The sequence below is a fragment of the Kwoniella shandongensis genome, chromosome 11, assembly GCF_008629635.2.
Source record: "Kwoniella shandongensis chromosome 11, complete sequence".
In the NCBI taxonomy this organism is placed as follows: Eukaryota; Fungi; Basidiomycota; class Tremellomycetes; order Tremellales; family Cryptococcaceae; genus Kwoniella; species Kwoniella shandongensis.
In genome coordinates, this window is record NC_089297.1 from 340,461 (window position 1) to 361,104 (window position 20,644).

The 20,644-nt window shown below is 50.8% G+C and overlaps 5 protein-coding genes across 5 annotated transcripts; 4 read left to right on the forward strand and 1 right to left on the reverse strand.

Annotated features, from left to right (window-relative positions):
- Positions 1 to 233: 233 nt before the first annotated feature.
- Positions 234 to 4,356, forward strand: CI109_106016 (uncharacterized protein; the record flags this gene model as incomplete). The annotated part of the gene is made up of 17 exons (XM_065967760.1): positions 234 to 319; positions 391 to 508; positions 565 to 719; positions 789 to 900; positions 961 to 1,064; positions 1,120 to 1,190; positions 1,252 to 1,319; positions 1,369 to 1,813; positions 1,875 to 1,946; positions 2,002 to 2,469; positions 2,528 to 2,646; positions 2,700 to 2,876; positions 2,937 to 3,040; positions 3,091 to 3,755; positions 3,804 to 3,956; positions 4,031 to 4,254; positions 4,315 to 4,356. The coding sequence occupies 17 exons, from the start codon at positions 234 to 236 to the stop codon at positions 4,354 to 4,356; spliced, it is 3,183 nt and encodes a 1,060-aa protein (XP_065823832.1).
- Positions 4,357 to 4,911: 555 nt separating this feature from the next.
- On the forward strand, positions 4,912 to 12,174 carry CI109_106017 (uncharacterized protein; the record flags this gene model as incomplete). Its single annotated transcript, XM_032005091.1, has 4 exons — positions 4,912 to 6,330; positions 6,412 to 6,474; positions 6,587 to 8,654; positions 8,774 to 12,174. The coding sequence occupies 4 exons, from the start codon at positions 4,912 to 4,914 to the stop codon at positions 12,172 to 12,174; spliced, it is 6,951 nt and encodes a 2,316-aa protein (XP_031860603.1).
- A 238-nt stretch (positions 12,175 to 12,412) lies between these two features.
- CI109_106018 (uncharacterized protein) lies at positions 12,413 to 14,545 on the forward strand (the record flags this gene model as incomplete). The annotated part of the gene is made up of 5 exons (XM_032005090.1): positions 12,413 to 12,779; positions 12,899 to 13,030; positions 13,089 to 13,501; positions 13,573 to 13,989; positions 14,051 to 14,545. 5 exons carry the CDS (start codon positions 12,413 to 12,415, stop codon positions 14,543 to 14,545), a joined length of 1,824 nt encoding a protein of 607 aa, XP_031860602.1.
- Positions 14,546 to 14,967: 422 nt separating this feature from the next.
- Positions 14,968 to 18,231, forward strand: CI109_106019 (6-phosphofructokinase; the record flags this gene model as incomplete). Its single annotated transcript, XM_032005089.1, has 8 exons — positions 14,968 to 15,175; positions 15,276 to 15,812; positions 15,895 to 16,047; positions 16,113 to 16,182; positions 16,237 to 16,489; positions 16,550 to 17,569; positions 17,634 to 17,764; positions 17,814 to 18,231. 8 exons carry the CDS (start codon positions 14,968 to 14,970, stop codon positions 18,229 to 18,231), a joined length of 2,790 nt encoding a protein of 929 aa, XP_031860601.1.
- A 185-nt stretch (positions 18,232 to 18,416) lies between these two features.
- Positions 18,417 to 20,266, reverse strand: CI109_106020 (uncharacterized protein; the record flags this gene model as incomplete). The annotated part of the gene is made up of 5 exons (XM_032005088.1): positions 18,417 to 18,728; positions 18,857 to 19,274; positions 19,389 to 19,689; positions 19,850 to 19,928; positions 20,201 to 20,266. 5 exons carry the CDS (start codon positions 20,264 to 20,266, stop codon positions 18,417 to 18,419), a joined length of 1,176 nt encoding a protein of 391 aa, XP_031860600.1.
- Between the last annotated feature and the right edge of the window lie 378 nt (positions 20,267 to 20,644).

Consider the following 20,644-nt stretch of genomic DNA (forward strand, 5'->3'; position numbering starts at 1 on the left):
ACAACGATGAACTACTTGTATGAAACAGCAAAGTCGGAAATCCCCAAATACTGTCTGACGTGGCGTTAATTACAGAAAGATCACCCGTTCGCTTATCACAATTCAATGATGGCTATGGGCTGAACGCGTCGCGTCACAAAAGTCAATCTAATGATCAATCATTGCATGTCCTTTTTCTTACGATATATACAGCTGCAAAGCAACACAAGCTACAACTCACGACTCTGCACAAGATGGCAGAACCTTCTCCGGACGCTATCACTTCGGTCCCATGTCATCTAAAGGGCGTGACGAGAGTCTGTTTCTCCCCAGACGGAGCGTGAGTTACTCGTAATGTTCTCCCACCCTTGTGCCGGATCGCTAATATGATGCGTCACTTCACCCGCTTAGCACGATCTTCACTGGTGGTTCGGACTGTTTGGTCAGAATACATAAGGCAGATGATCCGGATTCAGAACCAGGATTTCACGACAACCATTCCGACGCTGTCACCTCCCTTACTTGTTCAGTGAGCTGCCTGAAATGACTGAATGTCTAGTCTGCAGCTGACGTTAAGCGTACCAGAACACACACCTAATTTCAGCGTCTGTCGATAATATCGTACGACTGTTCTCATACCCTGAAAACGAGTTTGATGGCTTCCTCACCAGATCGTCTGGTGTACCGATAAGATGGGTCAGCGTGGACAAAGCTGGAGAGAGAGTAGCGGTGTGCAGCGAGTGAGTCCAAAAGTTCAGCTAGTTTGCGCTTGGCTTGTTCGTATATTACAGCAGCTGACAGCGATGTAGTGACTTGCTGGTCAAGATTGTCCATGTCAAAGATACGACCAGAGTATCGCTTTTGTCTGACAACAACAAATCCGTACGATCAGCAACATGGGACCCATCAGGCAGATACTTGGTATGTCAGCTTCGATGAACACGAAGTGATTCAACAAAGCTGAGCATATGATCGTTGTAGACGACTGCTTCATGCGATGGTAAATTGAAAGTGTACGACACTGCTGGATCCACACCTATCTGTCTCAAAATCATGGAGGGCATCATCTCTTCCAGTGAATCTGAGTGAGTGTATTCATCGCAATGAACTGAAAGACCAGATGCTAATGTGACTGATCAGCTCGAGCACCTCGTGCTACGCTCAATGGCACCCTTCAGGAGCATATTTCGCGGTCCCGACACGGACGAATGGTGAGCCCTACCATTTTGTGTATTTCATCTTCGGTCAGCTGCTCACCCCTGGACGCTGCAGATATCGGCATCATCAGCAAAGACGGATGGAGCAAACAGCCTGCCTTTACGCATGATGGACCAAAAGCGGTATGTTCAATACCGATAATCAGGGGTATCATGCTGATTCATCGAGAAGCCTATTGGCGAAATCGCATGGTCAAACAATGGAAAATACCTGGCGGCTTCATCTTCATCTACCATTTACATCTGGTCCAACGAGTCTCGCCAAGTGATTGCGAAGCACACCAATCCCGAGGGTGCCGTCTGCGGCCTTTCCTTTTCCCCGACCTCCAATCTCATCGCCTACACCTCCTTGGACGGATCCTTCCACAGATGGACAAATCCTATTCCGGCCGACTTGCCGGATCCCTATACATCGGAGGCCGTGCAAGCCAAGAACTTGGATAGACTGCTGGATGATGAGTTTGGGGAAGAAGCGGTGGACGATGACATTGACGAGAAAGGCGAAGATCTGGAAGACGACGGGCTGTTTGGGGATGACGGTTGGATCGTCGATGATGACGGAGGCTATGGCAAGGATGACGACGAGAAGAAGTGGGCCTCAGGGAGAACGGAAGTCGGTACGTTTGGATGGGTTGAAGTACTTCTGGAATGGACGAGTAAACGCTGATAAGTGAGCAGTCAACGTCACCAAGGCTCAAAGTCCTTTCACACCTGGTAGTACGGCTTTCAAAAGCAAAAAGCGGTATCTCGGTGAGCGTCTCTGTTGTTACTGATCTTGACGACGACAAGCTAACTTGCCACACAGCATTCAACATGATCGGAGTGATCGACGCCACCGATCAAGAAACGCACAATGTCGTGAATGTCGAATTCCACGACAAGTCAGCCCGACGCGGTTATCACTTCCAGGATCACAACAAATACACCATGGCGGCTTTGGGCGAACAGGGGATTGTTTATGCCTCCGCGTCCGAAGCCGATCAAGCTTCGACAATATACTATCGACCATATGACTCTTGGGCTTCCCAATCGGATTGGTCGATCTCGTTGTTACCAGGCGAAGATGCTTTGGCAGTCGCCGCGGGTGGAGGCTCCAATGCGGAGGGAGGTATGGGAAGTGTTATCGTAGCTACTAGTAGTGGATTTGTCAGATTCTTGAGCTCCAGTGGTATTCAGCGATATATCTGGAGGCTAGGAGAGGAGGTGATCAGTATGGCGGCGGGCAAAGAGAGATTGATCGTGGTGCACAGAGAAGGAGGTACAAGTCTGGATGGTGAGTCAATATCCTGCTATCGATAAATTCACATTGCTGATATGGTATTGTTCGGCAGGGTGCCAAAATCTTAGATATTCATTGATGGATTTGGAAACGTTCGAGATCTTGCAAGAGGGAAGAGTACCTTTACCGAAGAAGGTCACTCTCACTTGGCTTGGCTTCACAACAGATGGAGTGAGTCGGATCGAAATTGAAAGACATTTGACACCACGCTGACCTCGCCTCAGGCTCCCGCTATCTTCGACTCTGCTGGACTTCTTTCCACTCTGGATCGACATCGACGACCAGGACAAGCGAGATGGGTACCTTTACTTGACACACCATCGCTGCGACGAGAAGGCAGACAGGAGAACTACTGGCCAGTGGGAGTGACGGCTACTCATTTCAACTGCATCGTCCTAAAGGTGAGGCGACCTATCATTCTGCATCGGTAGAACGAAATAGCTGAAGTGTCGTCTTGGCAGGGCTCGGAGAAGGAGCCTTGGTTCCCTAGACCGCTGATTCAAGAGGTGGAGATGCATATGCCTATGTTGAATATCGACAATCAACAAGGGAAATTAGAGGAAAGGTACGTCTCACCCCTATTTTTCTATGGCAGCGATCACTGATATCTCGCAGTCTGGTCCGCGGCCACCTTACCCTTTCCAACCTCGTCGACTCGCCCGATCCCGACGCGGACTACTTGGTCAAGGAGCGAGAAATTGCCCTTGACAAAGAGATGCTCCAGCTCGTTCAGGGCGCATGTAAAGCCGATAACCTACAACGAGCACTGGACATCACGCGACTCATGCACAATCCCGGTACGATCGAGGCGGCAGCGAAAGTGGCGGCATTCTACCATCTTCCTGGATTACAAGAGAGAATACACGGAGTCAAGGTCGAGAAGGAGAGAAGAAAGAGGGACAAAAAGACAAGGTCTCGACCTCAGCAGGACTACTCGCCTGCTCCTGTTGGGAATGGAGCTGGTCCATCGACAAACGGTAGACAATTCAACGATTTCGCCCCGCGCGCAGGAGGTGCAAGACGATCTTTCGGCGGCGTTGTCAATCGTGATTCAACGCCAATGTCTAGTGCTCCTGTATCGACATACATCCCCGAGACTCCAGGGAATGAGGTTGAGATGACGCCGGTTCCAGAGACAAGAGCACGATCTGGGTCACCCGAGGCAAAGAGACGGAGATTGGAAGAGGAGAGCGTGGCGGACACGGAGAACGAGTTCGCTCTTCCCGCTCCTGCTCCTGCGAAGAAGAGGGGAGAAGAATATCCGTTCCCACAACCGTCGAGTGAGTCCACCTTTGGGAATTTCACCTGTACACGCGCTGACCTAGTAGTCACAGCCGCACCGAAGAACCCATTTGCGAAGAAACAGGCTGGATCGAACCCGTTCGCCAAACCCTCTGGAGGAGGCAAGGCGCTGGATGCGATCAAGAGCACTAGCTTCTTCGAGAGAGTGGATAATATCGAGTCCAGCGGTGCTCCGAAATGTGAGTCCAAGCCTAGCATTGCCTTGCCATTCTCAAGCAGTCGTCATTCACTGACCGATGTGCGTGAAACCCAGCAGCGAAACCTAAGACGGGTGGTGTTGGAAAGGTAAAGGGGAAAGAAGCGACTGGGAAACAGACAACACTATTTGGAGCGGGCGTGACGAAGAGACCTGCTCCTGCACCAAAACAATCTGGTGAATCGTTCTCGACTGAAGTCGATGACGAAGATACGCAAGAGGTCGAGGAAACAATGAGGGACGATTCACCCCCTGCCACGGGGGTCTTGGAGGAGAGCAATGTGAGTGGGGTCAGGTCCAATGCTATGGAAGTCCGGTGCTGACCAAAAGATTTGAATCAGATTCAACCCATGATGAGTCCCGATGAGATGGAAGTGGAGTAAGTGGAGTAAGACGTGATGTGGATTTGCGAACAGCGGTTCGACAATCTGTGGAACGGTTCCGATTTTTGGTAGGCATTGACATTGGTTTTGGTACGTGGTGGTTGTCATCATTGAATGTATGCATTTTTAGTATCATTTACCGGGGTACTAATACGGTTTCGGGTCATGACTCCCTCAAACGGGTCGCCGAGTATCGTTGTCGGAGACGATCGAGGAATTTACTAATGCCTTCCCTGTGACGATAATAACCGTCATGGTGGCGCAGAATGCGAAACAAATCATCCTTTGAGCTTTGTCTCCGAGGTCCGCAGTGGAGCCGATCGCCTTCCTTTGCGAGTGACCCCTGGGTGTAGCTCGGCACTCTCAGGCTGTTACATCGATGTTCATACTGACGGAGATAGGGTACTATTCGTACTGTTAACGTCGTACATCGGCACTACTGACCTTATTAGTATGAGATCGCCACCTGTCTTTTCAGCACTGACTCCAACTCATCCCCTACTCGGACCGTAACGCAGTACGGGAAGCGCTGAGCGCATCTGACTCGCACGCACAATGGTCTCACCCACCGTAGCTGTGAGAGAAGCTATCATCCCCGTCAGTCTTGTCCTGGGCGCAATCTTCATCTCGCTCATCCACTTTACTGTCGGTCGAGCTCGTCGTAATAGAGCAGAGAGGGATCGGGCCAGGAACGTCAAAGACGGAGGGAAGGGGAGCCATCAGGGAGATGATGATGGTGGTGGTGATGAGGATGAGGGAGATGATGGGAACAAGGGGGGGAAGAGGGGGAGGAAAGATAAGAAGGATAAAAATGAATCGAGGAATACGAGAGATGATGGGAAAAGTGATCCGAAACGAGACAAAGATGAGAAAGATAAGAAGAAAAAGAAGAAGAAGAAGAAGAAGAAGGATAAAGATCCTAAACCGCCACCGGGCGATACACCTCCCGATACCCCTCCACCGCCACCACCGCCAGGGGAGGATGAAGGACATAAAGATGGTGAAGATCGAAGCGGTCAAGGAGGCGGAGGAGGAGGCAGTGGTGGGGGTAGTGATGATGGTAGTGGGGGTGGTGGAGAAAGTGCGCCTCCAACATTACAATCCGGGAACATGTCCAGCAGGTTTGTTATGCCTGACGGTACCCTCTTCACTGTGAACAGCGATCCTGAACAACAGTACAACCTATCATATATAGATGAGAATGTCGCCCTTGCTTCCGCAACGGGTACAGACCTCCCCTCTCCAGGTTCTGGAGGTTACGGCGGTACCGGAGGAGGTTATGGAGGTGGCGGTGGTGGTGGGAATGATAATGAAGGTGGAGGAGCGAGTGTACCTCCTTTCTTACCTGCTGGAATTAGTACGCCCCGAACACCCAGTATGAACATACCAGCCGTTGTCGGTGTACGTCCCGACGCAGATGACGGCCGCGACCCAATCGCAATCCCGAGGACACCGGCCAGTCTTTCGACTCCGATCCCAACCACCCCTTTCACTGGCGCTTCTAACGCCACTTCATTCGAGATGCCCGCTCATGTGCCGCAGGTCGGCGATGTATCGTACGTCGTCTCGGAAGAAGGGGGATGGCAACCTGCTTGGAACTACGTCTCGCCAGCTGCGACATACACGACCTTCGTCCCTAATCCAGTTTTATCCCCAATATCAATCAAAGCACCCCTCTCTCCCTCAGGAACTATAGTGATCCCAGAAACAGGGGGTGAAGTACCCGCTCCGGCACTAAGCGGAGAAGGAGTTATCCCACTTGACGCAGTAGAAGTGGAAGAGAGTGCAGAAGTCAGAAGACCGAGAAGACTGTCAGATATATTGGGTGTTCATGGGATCAGTCAGACGCTAGGACCAGATTCGACCTCTGGAGATAGGTTCAATCCGACTAGATTTGGAGAGTTGGCACAGCCAGAAGTCGCGAGTGAGAGTTCTGCGGCGGTGCCTGTCGATCTGAGTCAGAGGAGTCCTATCGTAAGTCAACCATGCGGCCCTAACGGGATGCTTCAAGTTCTGTCTAGAAATTCAGCGCTGACTCTTCTGTGGCGATGGTAGTACCTCAACGCAAAGTATGTAGAGGATCCAGCGGCGACGACTGCACCCGGCTTGGAGACAACGGTTAGTTCATTTCTCTTTCCGAGCTCGCTGCGGGCTATCTATCTCTTCTCTATTTACCTGTCTCACCTGCAACACATTTACACAATCACACTAACACGCGTTGCATATCTAGAACCCCAATGCAAATGGTCGCATCCCTCTTGGCGTATGGACCGAACCCGATGACCGTAAGACCAAGACTGATCCTGTCAAAGAGCGCAAGGCCAAACCTGACCCAATCAAGATTCCCGAACCTATCAACTTACCGCCACTACAAGTCTCGCCTGAAAAGGTGAAAGTGGCAGACACACAGTCTGACAAAGTCCGTCAAACGGATAAGAATGCTCCGCAACCTATTGATTTGCCCATTCTTGGAGATGAGGAGAAAGCCAAGGTCAAAGAGGCAAAAGGCGAGAAGGAAGGGATCAAGCTCAATGATTTGGGGGAGAAAGAGACAGGTGAGGCTTCAGTGAAAGATAAGAAGAAGAAAGCGAAGGTTGGTGTGGTAGACGATACCACTGCTGACGAAGTAGAAGTGGCTGAGAAAAAGAAGACAAAGGAGAAGAAAAAGGGGAAGATGAAGTCCAAAGAGACTGAGAAAATTGATCCGAATACTGGGAAGAAAGTGATCGAGAAAGTGCTCGTTCCTCTTGAGAGCGAAGATGAAGACAACGACGTTGAAGTGGTCGAAGCTGGCCGTCGAGAAGGTAAAGATGAGGCGAAAGTCAAAGTCCCTAAGGAAGCGGCACAGCCGGATGACGTGGCAGAGGGTACGAAAGCAGAAAGGAAGAAGAAGAAAGAGAAGAAGGCCGTTAAAGTCGATAAGGAGGAAGGGGAGCAACCGGAGATCGTCTTGCCGGATGGTAAAAATGCAACCAAGAAGTCCAAAGTGTCCGCTGAGGGCGACACTGGTGAGGAGGCAAAGAAAGTCGCCGCTCAGAGAGAAGTGCGGGTGGTTATTGAGAATCCGGAAAGAGAAAATGTCACGAAAGAAGAAGTGGAAGCTGGAGATGGGAAGAAGGACAAGAAGGAGAAGAAGAAAGACTCGACGAAGGACAAAGAAAAGAAGAAGAAGAAGAAGGACGAAGTTGCTGACGACGAATCTGAAGAAGTTTCACAGGATGAGGAGGAGACCGACGCAGATTCTGGAAAGACAAAGAAGAAGAAAAAGAAAGCCAGAACACCAGATCGAGATGCAGGTGAAGTCGAAATCAAGCCTAAAAATAAGAAAGCGAAAGCGAAAGTCTCAGCTGCAGATTCATATGATAAATCAGACGACCAAACTGTGTCTGCAGACCCACAAGCTCTCCCAAAGACGAAGATGAAGAAGAAGAAGAAAGTCAAGCCTACTGCGAATGGAGATGGGATGTTGGTCGATAGTGATGCGGATGAGGACGACGTGCCGATCTATCAGAAATATAAAGACGCGAATGGTCAGACTTTGGTAAGACAGATCGGACCTGATAATCCAGATTATGCGAATATCAAGTCGAGATCTAAGAAGAATAGGAAGGGACAACAAGTCGGTAATTCCAACTATGATGACGATGATGGGTATGGTTATGGGTATGGTGATCAGAGCATGAAGAATGGGAAGAGGTATCTGAAAGATAGTGGAAGACAACAACAGGCTGATTGGCAAGATTTTGACGCTCAGAAGGGAATCCCGCGAACCCAACAGCAACAGCAGCCATATCATTACCACAACTTACCGCCGTCACAGAGTGATCCATCAAACCAGAATGGTACGACTTCAGGGCATGTTCTTCCTCCACCAGCTCAAGAAGCTGAAGGGGCATTGTCAGTTGAAGAGAGACAAGCTCTGGCTGATAAGAGATTGGCCAATATGAACAAGGATAAGTCGAAGAAAACTTCCAGGATTTCGAAGAACCCCTTGGTGGGAGTGTCTGATCCTGCAGCTGACTCTGCCGAAGAGGAAGAGTTAGAAGCTGATATGATCGTCTCCAAATCTGGCAAAGGGAAGAGCGGTCGTCCGCTCGGTCCATCAACTTCTGACAACGAAGAGAAAGATGACCAGAAGGCAACACGTAAACAGAAAGCAGCATCTGGAGAAGGGGAGGACGAAGTAGATTCTGATGAGAGTCCAGAGGAGGTAGAAGCGCGCAAAGAGATGGAAGAGAAGAGACGACAGGCTATCATGGAGAAATATCAAAAAGCGACTAAAGCTGCACCACAGAGCAGTAAGTACAACACTTCCTCCAGCCATGTTCTCGTCAGAAATTCTGTATCAGTTCTCGTCCAGTCGTTACATGACTGGAAAAGACGCTATACTGACACCTGATTGATGATCGTGCTGTAGAACCTCTATACAATAAGAAACCTGCTGGACCGAACGATAAGAGCCGTGAAGAGTTGGAAGCCAACTTTGCTCATCGCAAGATGCAACCAGCAGAACCCCAGTCGGAAGAACAGAAAGCGGTCGACGAGAATGGTGTCACGCCGGAACCTCCTTCGGAGGAGAAAGAGAATGTGGTGTTGTCTGATCCGGCAGTGGAGACGAAAGGACAGGGAGGCGTTCCCGCCCAGGGTGTACCGTCAGAGCAGCCAGTACGAGTCAGCCGTGGAGATGCCCCTGTTCACGAGAAAGCACAATCTAGGCCTGACAACGCAGCACCCTTGGTGAGCGCCAGCGAAGAGTCGATTGGGAGGAATGCACTTTCAGAGGGTGTTACGCAACACGAAGCCGCGCGTGAAAAGCCAGCGCCGAAACAAGACCAGAATATCGTGATGCAGGATGCCAGTCCGCCTCAGCAACCTAACGTACAGCTGGAAAAAACTGAAGCAATGAGTAATCAGTCTCATGATACTCCCTCAAGTTTCGACAACGATAGCATTGTGGAAGACACACGACTGGTTCCGAGTAACGAACGAACCTCTCGTCCCGTCGTGAGTGGAAACAAGAGCAAGGGGAAGGATGAGTCCAGAAGCCAAAGGCTAGAGGATCCACCTTCGATCTCTACCGATGCGCCCACACAGCTAGAGCGTGTCAACATTGGAGCAGAGTACAAGATACATGGAGAGGATCGTCCTGTACAGGTCATGTCGGATTTGCCGAAGCGACCGAAGCGTGCTGTGCAAGAATTGGAACAGTCAATTCCACAGTTGAACCCAATAGCGCGGAAACAGGCGGACATGGGCCCACAAGCTCTGGAGGAAGACTTGTCGTCCTCAATCGGCATTACGAATGAGATCGCTCGACGACCCGACGCAGCAGCGCAAATGGCTGTACGTGATGAGCGACGAGAGAACTCAGAGCCAATACGGATGGAGCCGCCAGTGTTGGAGCGTGCTGGTGGATCAAACGTTCCAATCGAGTTGGCTTCTTCCAAAGCAATCCCTCAACCGCTCACCTCAGAAACAGATCCGGCAGACTCACAGAGCGGTCCGCTCGTAGTGGCGGAAAAGCCGGACTTCAACTACCAAGACGCAGCAGATGACGGATCAGCAGCCATGACTCGCGTCAGTCCTCCTCGTCCTCAGAGGAAACAAAGGCTCGGCGAAATCATCGACGTGTCGGAGCTGACGCCCGAGGAAGAAGCTCAGATGATTCAGACGGACAAGTCTCTCAATACCGATAGGGACCAACCATCATCTCGACCACTGGCTGCCATCGAGCTTGCTGCAGAAGTGTCCAGACAAGAGATTGCAACAGTACCGGTTAGGCAGGAAGCTCAGAGACCGACTCGTGATGCCGAAGTAGTCAAGACATCACAACGTCGTTGGTCCGCCCAAAGTGACGAGACTATAGCAGCATCTGACGACGAACATGTCGCGCCAATCAGGATGGAAGAACAAGTCGAAGTCGAAGGTGGCTCATCGATGCAAGGGGAGGCCATTCCAGCGGGGCTGGAGAAAGATCCTGAGCTTAGAAGAGCATACGAGAGAAAGATGCTGGATAGACAAGCAGACTGGGAGGAAGAGAATGGGGTTCCGGAGAACGAGAGACTAGAGAATGAGTTCAGGACAAAAGTTGAAGCGCAGAGGGAATTTGCGAGGCAGGGAGGTAGGAATGGCAATGAACGGCAGAAGGTTCCTAGTGGAAAAGGACGCGGTGGGGCCGATCAAGATGATGCCAACGATTCGGGATATGATACCGCTCATTCTGAGAACGACTACGAGGATATCAATCTCATGTCACCCATGAAGGATGGCAAGGACGTTTTTCCGAATGGAAGGCATTCTCCAACGCAGGTGTATATGAACCGTAATCAAGATCGAGAGTGGAATATGCAGGACCTCCCCAAGAACCGAAAGCGCAAAGATGAAGTTAAGGATGAGAGGAACAAAACCAAGAGAGATGTCCTGGACGGACCTGACCGAACGGATAACCCAGGTGATCAAGGCATCCCAACCAACGTCTTCGGCCATGAAGGTAGGAAACGGAAGCAGGGCAAGAAAAGAGTCGAGGAAGAACCTCAAGTTGCGGATATGGACACGGAGAGGTTGAAGCGAGCCGATGCTGCTGAGCGAAGGAAGAAGGACGAAGAGAAAGTGGATGGGCGAAAGGAGAAGGCTCCTGATAAGAGGAAGGTCAAGCGGGAGCAGAAGACCGAGCAAGTCTCCGACGAACAACACTCAGGCGATAACGAGTTCTTCACTTCGAGTGTATCACTTGCGCCTCTCAACTTGTTCCGTTCGTCTTGGCACATCCTCAAGACCGCTCCTTTCTGGTCGGTTTTCTCATTGACGTCAATCGCAATCTACATCGAAGTCACACGACAAATGTACGAAATGCTCTTGATCGCATCAGGATCGACTGCGTTGCTTGCCAAACGAGCAACTTCGGATGGGACACCGATCGATCTCGAACTCACTCGGAGCTGGTTCAGCAATCTAGTCAAAGACATGTCGTTTGACGCTTCTGCTTTCTTTCTCTTCATCAACTTGTGGAGTATTGCCTGTCTTCCCTTCATCGCGGTACTCGTTCACATGACGTTAGAAAGTGCAGCTCATCCTCGTCAATCGTCATCAGATTCAGAGTCGGAGAAGAAACCTCGCAAATCGTTCCGAGAGAGACTTCGACGGCTGAGCTATGGGGTCAAAGATCTTTGTGCGACAATCGTCAGAGTCATCGTTCTGGATCAGCGTTTGCTCGGCGTCAGACGATTGTTCATCAAGACGACACGATGGACAGTATTGCGTTCCATCATTTTCGTCATCGACCTTGCGGGTGTGGTTATCGTCATAAGACAAACGATGAGCTTGGCATATCTGTTCAGCACTGGATCAGGTACGTCGTTCTCAACCTTGCCAGATGTGGTGATGACGCAAGGTTCCATTGCGGAACTTGCGCAGACTATCGATGCGGAGGGGATGTTGGCGTTAGTCAACTTTGTCCTTTTCCTCATGCTCGTCAACCTATCAGTATCGTGGTACTCCTTGCTTCACCCACGTCGAGCGAGGGCACGAGGACCAAAAGGTGGAAGAGGGATCATTAAGTGGACCGCTATCGGCGTCGTAGTGATTGCCTTCATTGGATGTTTGGTCTACTTTAGGGAGATTGCCAACCTCGTAACGACTGAGACGGGAACGTCTTCGCCGGATAGCGGCGATATGCTGCTCGCAGGGGCGGATTTGATGTGTATGGTTCTCATACCTGCTATGGGGTATGTGGTGTATGAGCTGGATGGACTGTGGAGATCGAAGATGCAGGGGCAGGATCTGTTCAAGAGGTTGAATTGCTGGAGAAGATCAGGATAAAGGGGACTTTTGTAATCTGTTCTAATGCTTGATGTGGTCGATTAAAATTCGGGTTGTAATGCATTACAAAATCGGAGTATAGTATTCTGTCAACACCGCGCGCATCGCTCATTGCCACTGCTCATCTTTCGGCTTCGTCTTTATCGTTAACATGGCTAACTAGCAAACGTACATCCCCTGCTATAACTATTCTGGTTGCACGCTCTACTCTTGGGACATCACCGTCGCCATCGCCAACATGGCACCTCGAGCAACCTACACCCCCGAACTTCGTTCCCTCATCGAGTCCACCGTCTACCCTCCCGTTCCCCACATCTCTCAGCTCGAACAACTTCGTCAATCGCTTATTGAGCAATCCAATGCCCTGGCGACGCGTTACGATGCCGATTCGCTGAAGAGCAAGAAGGAGGAGAAGAGGAAGCGCAAAGAGCGCGAAGAGGAGGAGAAGGAGAGACTGGCTTTGGAGGCTAATGAGAGAGCGGGTATGAGATTAGAGCTCTTGGAGAGGAACAGAGTCGCACAGCAACAGAAAGACCTGGGAGCAAAGGGCAGACAGGGGACAGGGAGTCCGAGTGGCGTGAGAGTAAAGAAGGAGAGAACATCGCGTAAGTGTCACTGTATCTTGTTTTCGTTGCTTCAAACCTGGAAGTCGATGTTTGTAATGTCTGTGTACTTGGAGGAGTGGGGGAAAGTGACCTCGTGCTAATCCGCTCTCAATCATCAGTATCTCCCGCGCCGTCAAACGCTTCGTCCACATCATTTAGACCCGGTCATGCACACGGAACGCCGATAACATACGGAGGACAGGTGAAGAAGAAGAAGATCAAGCGAGTGATCGATAGTGACGACGAAGCTTGTATGTGTCGAAGCTATATACTCATTGTAGCGGCAAAGGAAGCTGACAAGCTATTTAGCTCAAGCTCGGGACCGCTCAACTACGCTTGCTTCCCCACCGCCTCACTCACACCATCACCCCCACCAATCCTCTACCTCCGGGCTCAAGCTCAAATTATCGCATACTCACCCATCCCACCCACAAAGCAAACATGCCCGCCCGCCCACAGACCCTTCACCCACTCCCTCTGCCTCTGCAGCGTCAAACAACATCGACTTCTCACTCCCGCCAAATCCTATGCGAGCGTTAGTCCCGCCCAGACCGGGTGTGCAGAAGCCTATGAAGCCTGGTCCAAAGAAGCAGAGTGAGGTGGACGAAGATTATAGCAATACGAAGGCACCAAATCAAGTAGCCTTCCCGACGTTCTGGAGTGGAGTAGAACCTTATCTGAGGGATGTTAGAGAGGACGATCTGGCGATGTTGGGTTTCAAGGTATGTTTACGTTCGATCAGCAATCACCGAGACATCGAAGTGTTCTGGCCCCTAACATTGCTCCAATATAGGCCGATGCACCCGAGTCATACGAGATACCACCACGAGGCCGACATTATACTGAAATATGGGACGAAGAGGATGGGAATCCACCCGGCTCCACATCCCGTTTCCCAGTCCCAAACCTTCGACAACAACAACAGGGACAAAATACTGGACCTCTGGCGATACCGCACTTTGTCCCAGCCGTGGAGTTACGAGACGAGAACTTGGTTGATGAACATCGAGGTCTAGGCAGTCTGACAGAGAGAGTGGTGGCTGCTGTTGTGGGCAAGTTCGGCTTTGGTGAGAAAAAAGACGACGCCGACAAAAAGGGCGAACCACCAGAGGACGGGAATCGGGAACCGGCAAAGGTGGATGTGGTTGACCTGGAAGAGAGAATGAGAAAAGAGTTGAGAGCGGTTATGCTGCTCGGCGAGCATGATGAGGTCAGTTCTTATTAAAGTCTTATCGCAGAAGGCTGTCAGCTGATTCAAGTGTACCTTATAGTTCGATCCTTCAAGTAGAGAAGACGATGAGGTGACTTCTGCGCTACGACAATGTCAACGATTACTATCAGCGCAAACCGCGCTTAACGACGCTCGAAAAGCCCGACTTGCAGAAATTGCCAGACAGCGACTCGCTTACACTGAGTATCAATCTGCTCTTGAAGGAATCGAAAAATCTGTTGAAGCTTCATGGGCCAAGCGAATCAAGAAATATGGAACAACGCCCAAGAAGTCCGCTTCAGCCGCTGCAGCAGCGAATGGATCAGGTCGACCACCCGTCCCGGAACAAGTCAAGCGGTTGGTAGCTGTGCGCAAGCATTGGATCGAGACGGTGGGACAATGTATGAAAGAGAGACCTAGGGGTGAGGTTGTGGGTTTGCCAAATAGGACTGTGTTTGAAGGGATTGGGGAGGACGAAGAGAAGGATGAGAAGAGCGTGGAAGAGGTTGTGGATGTAGATGAGATGGATGTGGACGAGGGAAGCGTGATAAGCTAGCTCTGCGAGTGGGGAGAAGGTTGACTGCATACAACGATGATATCTGTCTCTGTATTTGTATATTCTCATCACGTCCTTTGTACAGTGTGCATGTATCATGAAGAGTGCCATGATGAATGTGGTCTGATAACAATGACCTTAGCGAGGTGACTGTGAAAGGGAAACGGGAAATTCAATTGATGTTGACGTTACTTGCGTCATAAGCATCCGCTGTCGTCGTCCCCCCGTTTTTTCCCCACCGAGATCCTTAGAATTTTACCGCCGGTACATTCACATCCATCAGTTTCTCATACCTTCATCTTGCTTCTTCCCACTACAAAGGATTGTCTGATATCACCAACCAGCTTACACATCGGTGCAAACACGCAAAAGAAAGACTATTGACAGCAAAGGAAAACAGAAATACGAAACCACACAGAAATATGAGCCCGACTAGCAATCACTCTGATGGAGTGGACCAAGCCCACGTTCACACAAAGGATCTCGAAGGTGTGACAGAGGATGAATACCTCGACGGCGGTGTGGACAGCGAGGAGCCCGCTCCTGCTCCTGCAGGTGGCGCGGAGAAGAGACAGAAGAAAATTGCAGTCTTGACAAGTGGTGGTGATAGTGCTGGTATGAACGCTGCTGGTAAGTACAAGTCTTGGCATGATGGAATGACGAAGTGCACACCATGAAATCAAAGCTAGCTGAACGAGTCATGACTAACTGATGGATCTCGTCCATTTAGTCCGAGCTGTTGTTCGACAAGCTATCGCTCGTGGTTGTCAAGCCTACATCATCCGAGAAGGATGGGAGGGTCTCGTGCGCGGAAACACTTCTGAACCTACCCCTGCGCCTACCCGACCTTCATCCGCGGTCCAATCACCCGTTCTCGGCCCAACATCGAACTCCAAATCCGTTTCCTTCTCCTCCCTCCCACCATCCAAGCAAATCGAACTTGACGCCGCAGCAGCTGCAGCTGCCCTTGACGCTGATCATGTGGATCTCGGTAATGGTGTCGAATACACCTCCGCGGACGAGGTCGCTCCGCTCTCCGACGCACCTCTGTCATTCGGTTTCGGAGGTCTATTGAGAGATGGTGCAGGAGAAGGCGATCTGGAAGAGATGGCCGCGCATGGGATGCAGAATGTGGTCGTCGCAGATGAGGTTGACGAACAAGGTAGAAGCTTGAAGGGCAGGTACATCGTCAGAGTCGGTTGGGATGATGTTAGAGGTTGGTTGGGAGAAGGTGGAACTTTGATTGGAAGTTCAAGATGTCCTTCTTGTGAGTTGGATTGCAGACTGTTTCCACAACACCGTATCTGGTCGAGACCTCGTACTGACTATATCTTCGACGCAACGCGCAGTCCGAACAAGAGAAGGTCGACTCCAAGCTGCCCACAACCTCATCAAATACGGTATCGACTGTCTCGCAGTCTGTGGTGGTGATGGAAGTTTGACCGGTGCGGACAAGTTGAGAGGAGAATGGCCCAGCTTGGTCGAAGAGCTTTACAACGAGGGTGAGATGGCCTGACCTAGTATCCAGGGCGAAGCTCGCTCGCTGACCCAACCCCGTCTGTCGCAGGCAAGATTGACGACGCGCAGAAAGTCGCTTTCGGTCATCTCAACATTGTCGGTCTTGTCGGTTCCATCGAGTGCGTACCTACAGCTGTATCTCAACTTGGATATACATACTGACATCTGAACAGCAACGACATGTCCATGACCGATTTGACCATCGGAGCGCTTACTGCCCTTCATCGAATTTGCGAATCCATCGACTCCATCTCGTCTACCGCCTCATCCCACTCTCGAGCGTTCGTCATTGAGGTCATGGGCCGACACTGTGGATGGCTCGCCCTTCTTGCCGGTATTGCCACGGGTGCGGACTTCATCTTTATTCCGGAGAACCCGCCAGCAACTGAAGATTGGGAGACTGAGATGTGTGATCTGCTCAAGTCGGTGAGTACATCGTCTTCTTTGTGCATCGAGGCCTGTAGAAGCTGACAACGGGCGTTAAAGCACCGATCTGTCGGAAAGAGAAAGTCTATCGTCATCGTCGCCGAAGGAGCTCTCGACAGGAACCTCAAGGCTATCAAACCCGACTACGTCAAGAAGATCCTTGTCGACCGTCTTGGTCTTGACACGAGAGTTACCACCCTTGGTCACACCCAGCGAGGAGGTGTTCCTTGCGCCTATGACCGAATCTTGCCCACTCTTCAAGGTGTGCAAGCTGTTCAGGCCTTGCTCGACGCCACTCCCGAGACCCCTTCGTATATGATTGGTACTCAGGAAAACAAAATCATCAAAGTTCCTCTCCTCGAAGCTGTCGCCCAAACACAAGCGGTAGCTGCTGCTATCGAACACAAGGATTTCGCGAAAGCCATGTCTTACCGAGATTCAGAGTTCCAGGAGATGTTGCAGGCGTTCAACATTAGCTCATCTCTTGCTATCAGTCAACATGTGCCCAAAGACAAGCGTCTCAGGATCGGTCTCATCCACGTTGGTGCTCCTGCCGGTGGTATGAATGCCGCGACTCGACAAGCCGTTCGATTCTGTCACAACCGTGGTCACACTCCCGTTGCTATCTACAACGGTTTCGAAGGTCTTCTCGACGACAACGTGGCCGAGCTCTCGTGGCTCCGTGTTGACACCTGGACGACTCGAGGTGGTTCAGAACTCGGTACCAATCGATCTCTCCCCAGCATTGACATCGGCAACGTCGCCGCCGGTTTCCAACGACATGGATTGGACGCCCTCCTTGTTGTCGGTGGATTCGAAGCTTTCCACTCTGTCCTCATCATGGAGCAAAACAGAGCAAACTACCCAAGCTTCCAGATCCCCATGATCCACTTGCCAGCAACCATTTCCAACAACGTTCCCCTCACGGACTTCTCATTGGGAAGCGACACCAGTTTGAATGCGCTTGTTGATGCGTGCGATGCTATCAAACAAAGTGCTTCCGCCAGCAGAAACAGAGTGTTTGTCGTTGAGACTCAGGGTGGTATGAGTGGATATATTGCTACAATGGGAGCTTTGGCCGTGAGTGATATTGTCTTACTGTCTGAGTGTCTCAGAGGCTGACGCATTCATCGCCTACAATCAGACCGGAGCGGTGTTGGTGTACACACCGGAAGATGGTATCTCTCTCAGCGTGCTTCAAGAGGACGTCGAGTTCTTGCGAAAGCGATACCAGCTTGACGTCAAGGGGAAGAGTGAAGGTCGATTGGTGATCAAGTGGGTCAATCTTCTCAATGAAACACAAGTTGATGCTGACATGTCTTAGGTCCGAGAAATCATCTCACATCTACACCACCGAGGTCCTGACAAAGATCTTCAAGGAGGAAGGTAAAGAGCTCTTTGACGCTCGATCCGCTTCCCTCGGTCACACGTTGCAAGGTGGTGTTCCCTCTCCTCTGGACCGAACTCGAGCCGCACGACTGTCGCTGCGATGCATGCAATTCCTCGAACAACACGGTACCCCCAACGCCCAAGCTGCTCACAAGGGCAAGACGAGGAAATACTCCACCGAAACAGCTACCATGATCGCTATTCGAGGAAGTAAGATTGTCTACGCGACAATGGACGAGGTGTTGAAGGTGACGGATATGAAGTTGAGAAGAGGAAAGATGGAATGGTGGTCCGATATCAAGAGACTGGCAGAGGTCATGGGTGGTCGATCAGGTTTGATTGCAAGTGGATAGGCGGGGTGTCAAGGAAGCTGGACTTTTTCAAGGTCCGTTAGGAACGACTCATGTAACGGCGAAGCAGATGAAGAACACAACGAATGCATATAGAAGTATTTGATCCATCCATCATCTACCCAAGTTTGACAACGTTGCACTGCTTACTGCTACACATGACCCATCCATATATTTCACCTTCCAATCTACTTGTGAAGCTTTGCCAATTCCAAGTTTCCAACCATTGGCTTGATGACTGTCTTTCCATCCTTGTCCTTTCCTCTCTTGAGATCTTCAAAAGCAACTTCGGCATCTTCCAAAGAATAATAATGACTCGCCATCTTGCTCACATCACCGAGCTTACCGGATGCAAGGAGGGCAAGGGCATCAGGGTATGTGTTACAGTATCGGAATACACCGATGAGGTCGACCTCGGATAAGATGGAAGGACCGGTAGGGAGTGAGAGGACTTTGGTTCCCATACCGACGTAGAGGACTTTGGTGCCGATAGCAGCGGCCTAAGGAGAGGAAGACGAGCGTCAGCGAGGGTTCCGTGCGTGGAGATAATTAAGGTGAGACGAGTGCTCTTGCCCTCCCTCGTCGACAGAGTGGTAGACTCCAATCCAAAGTGAAACATCACACTCACCATAGGAGCCAACTGCATACAGCTCTCTACACCTGTACATTCGAAGACTGCGTCGAATCCATCTTCCAACCCTTCAACAGACTGCACTGCCTCCGATTTCTTCAGAATGTCCCAATGTCCAGTGGCCACTTCGAGCGCGTCGACACCGCTGACTCTTGGTCCCTTTGGAAGGGTGAAAGTTCCAGTTGTCCAACTTTGTTCTTGGGCGAAATCAAGTTTACCTTGTTCGATATCGATTGCGACGACGGAGGTACAGCCTGATGCTCTGGCAAGTGCACAGACGAGAAGACCGACTGCTCCTGCTCCAATGACGAGGACTCGAGCACCGGGTTGCAGGGCGGCTCGTCGGTAAGCGTGAAGAACGACAGAGAGGGGTTCGGCAAGTGCCGCAAGGGCGAGGTCGAGGCCAGGAGGGAGTCTGCGAAACAACAATTAACAGTTAGCAAAAGTACGACCTCCTTCGATCAGATCAAACCGTACCCCTAGAACATATGGACAAGACGTTTGAGAAGAATTTGACCATTGCACTCACTTGTAGACCAACTCCGCAGGCCAAGTCATGACCTCTCTGAGCGTTCCATCGAGATGGGGGAAAGTCTTTGCACTGGATGCAAATCTCATGTTGGAACACAAGTTGTATCGTCCCCTCCTACAGTATTTACAAGCCTTGCAATAGACGCCGACTTCCATGGCGACTCTGTCTCCTACGTTGAGGTGGAAAGCGGGGTTCACGTCAGGTCCGAGGGAAGTGATGATACCGCATGATTCGTGGCCCAACACAAGGGGTTTTTGGATCTTGAAAGCTCCGTTCGCTCCGTGGAGATAGTAGTGGACTGCGGGGGGGAGGGGGGGGAGGGTAAGGGGAAGGTATAACACATCAGTACAAGGACCTTGGAAAAGACGAATGAGCAGTACGACATGATGCTCGATGGGAGAGCGATGGTAGTGTTGGGTTCGGAACGGAGAAGTCAAGATAAAGCCGCGCGCACTCACGATCAGAACCACAAAGACCAGTGACGGCAACTTGGATCTGAACCTCTCCAGCACCAGGTTGAGGGATCTCTCTTTGTTCCTATCATCGAGAAGAAGAGGAGAATCAGCCAACGGTTCCTCAGACAGCAGAACATTTCCCCAGCTCACCCCCCTTTCCATACGCTACTACGCGCGGTCTCCCCGTACGATATGGAACCCAGCTTTGAAGCTCGGACCTCTGTGATAATCGGCACTTCACTACGCCTTCGCCGTACGCATTCAGAGTAGAGCATACGCTCCACTCAAGATCACTGAGGAGAAGCCGAGATCGCCAAGCCCGCACTTCGTTCAGGCATCGCCAGCAATACTCACCTGTCGAAGATCGACAGCGCCGTGACACACAACAGCAGTTTGCTTGGTCTTTCCTTCGAGCGACATCTTATTTTGACTTGGTAGGTGGGTGATGTTTATGATTGACGGTAGAAAGTAGTTTTACAAGTTGAACAACGAACGAAGATGGAGATGTAAATGTATAAAGCATTGATGGAGATGAATTACATCGTTGCTGTGTGTTCAACTTTAATTCCTGACTTTACCGCGCCGGTCCGACATTCCGATCTTTACCTTTCAACCCGGCGTTCGGCAACCGGCGGAACGACCGCGACGAGACGAGGGATAATAAATACATCGATCACTCTCTGACCAAAAGATATCTGATATCTGAAGAATACTACTAGCTAGGTATCAAGATACGGTATATGCCTTCGCATTCCAATGCACAGTCCATACTGCCAGGCATCTGCTTCTCTGCGTCTG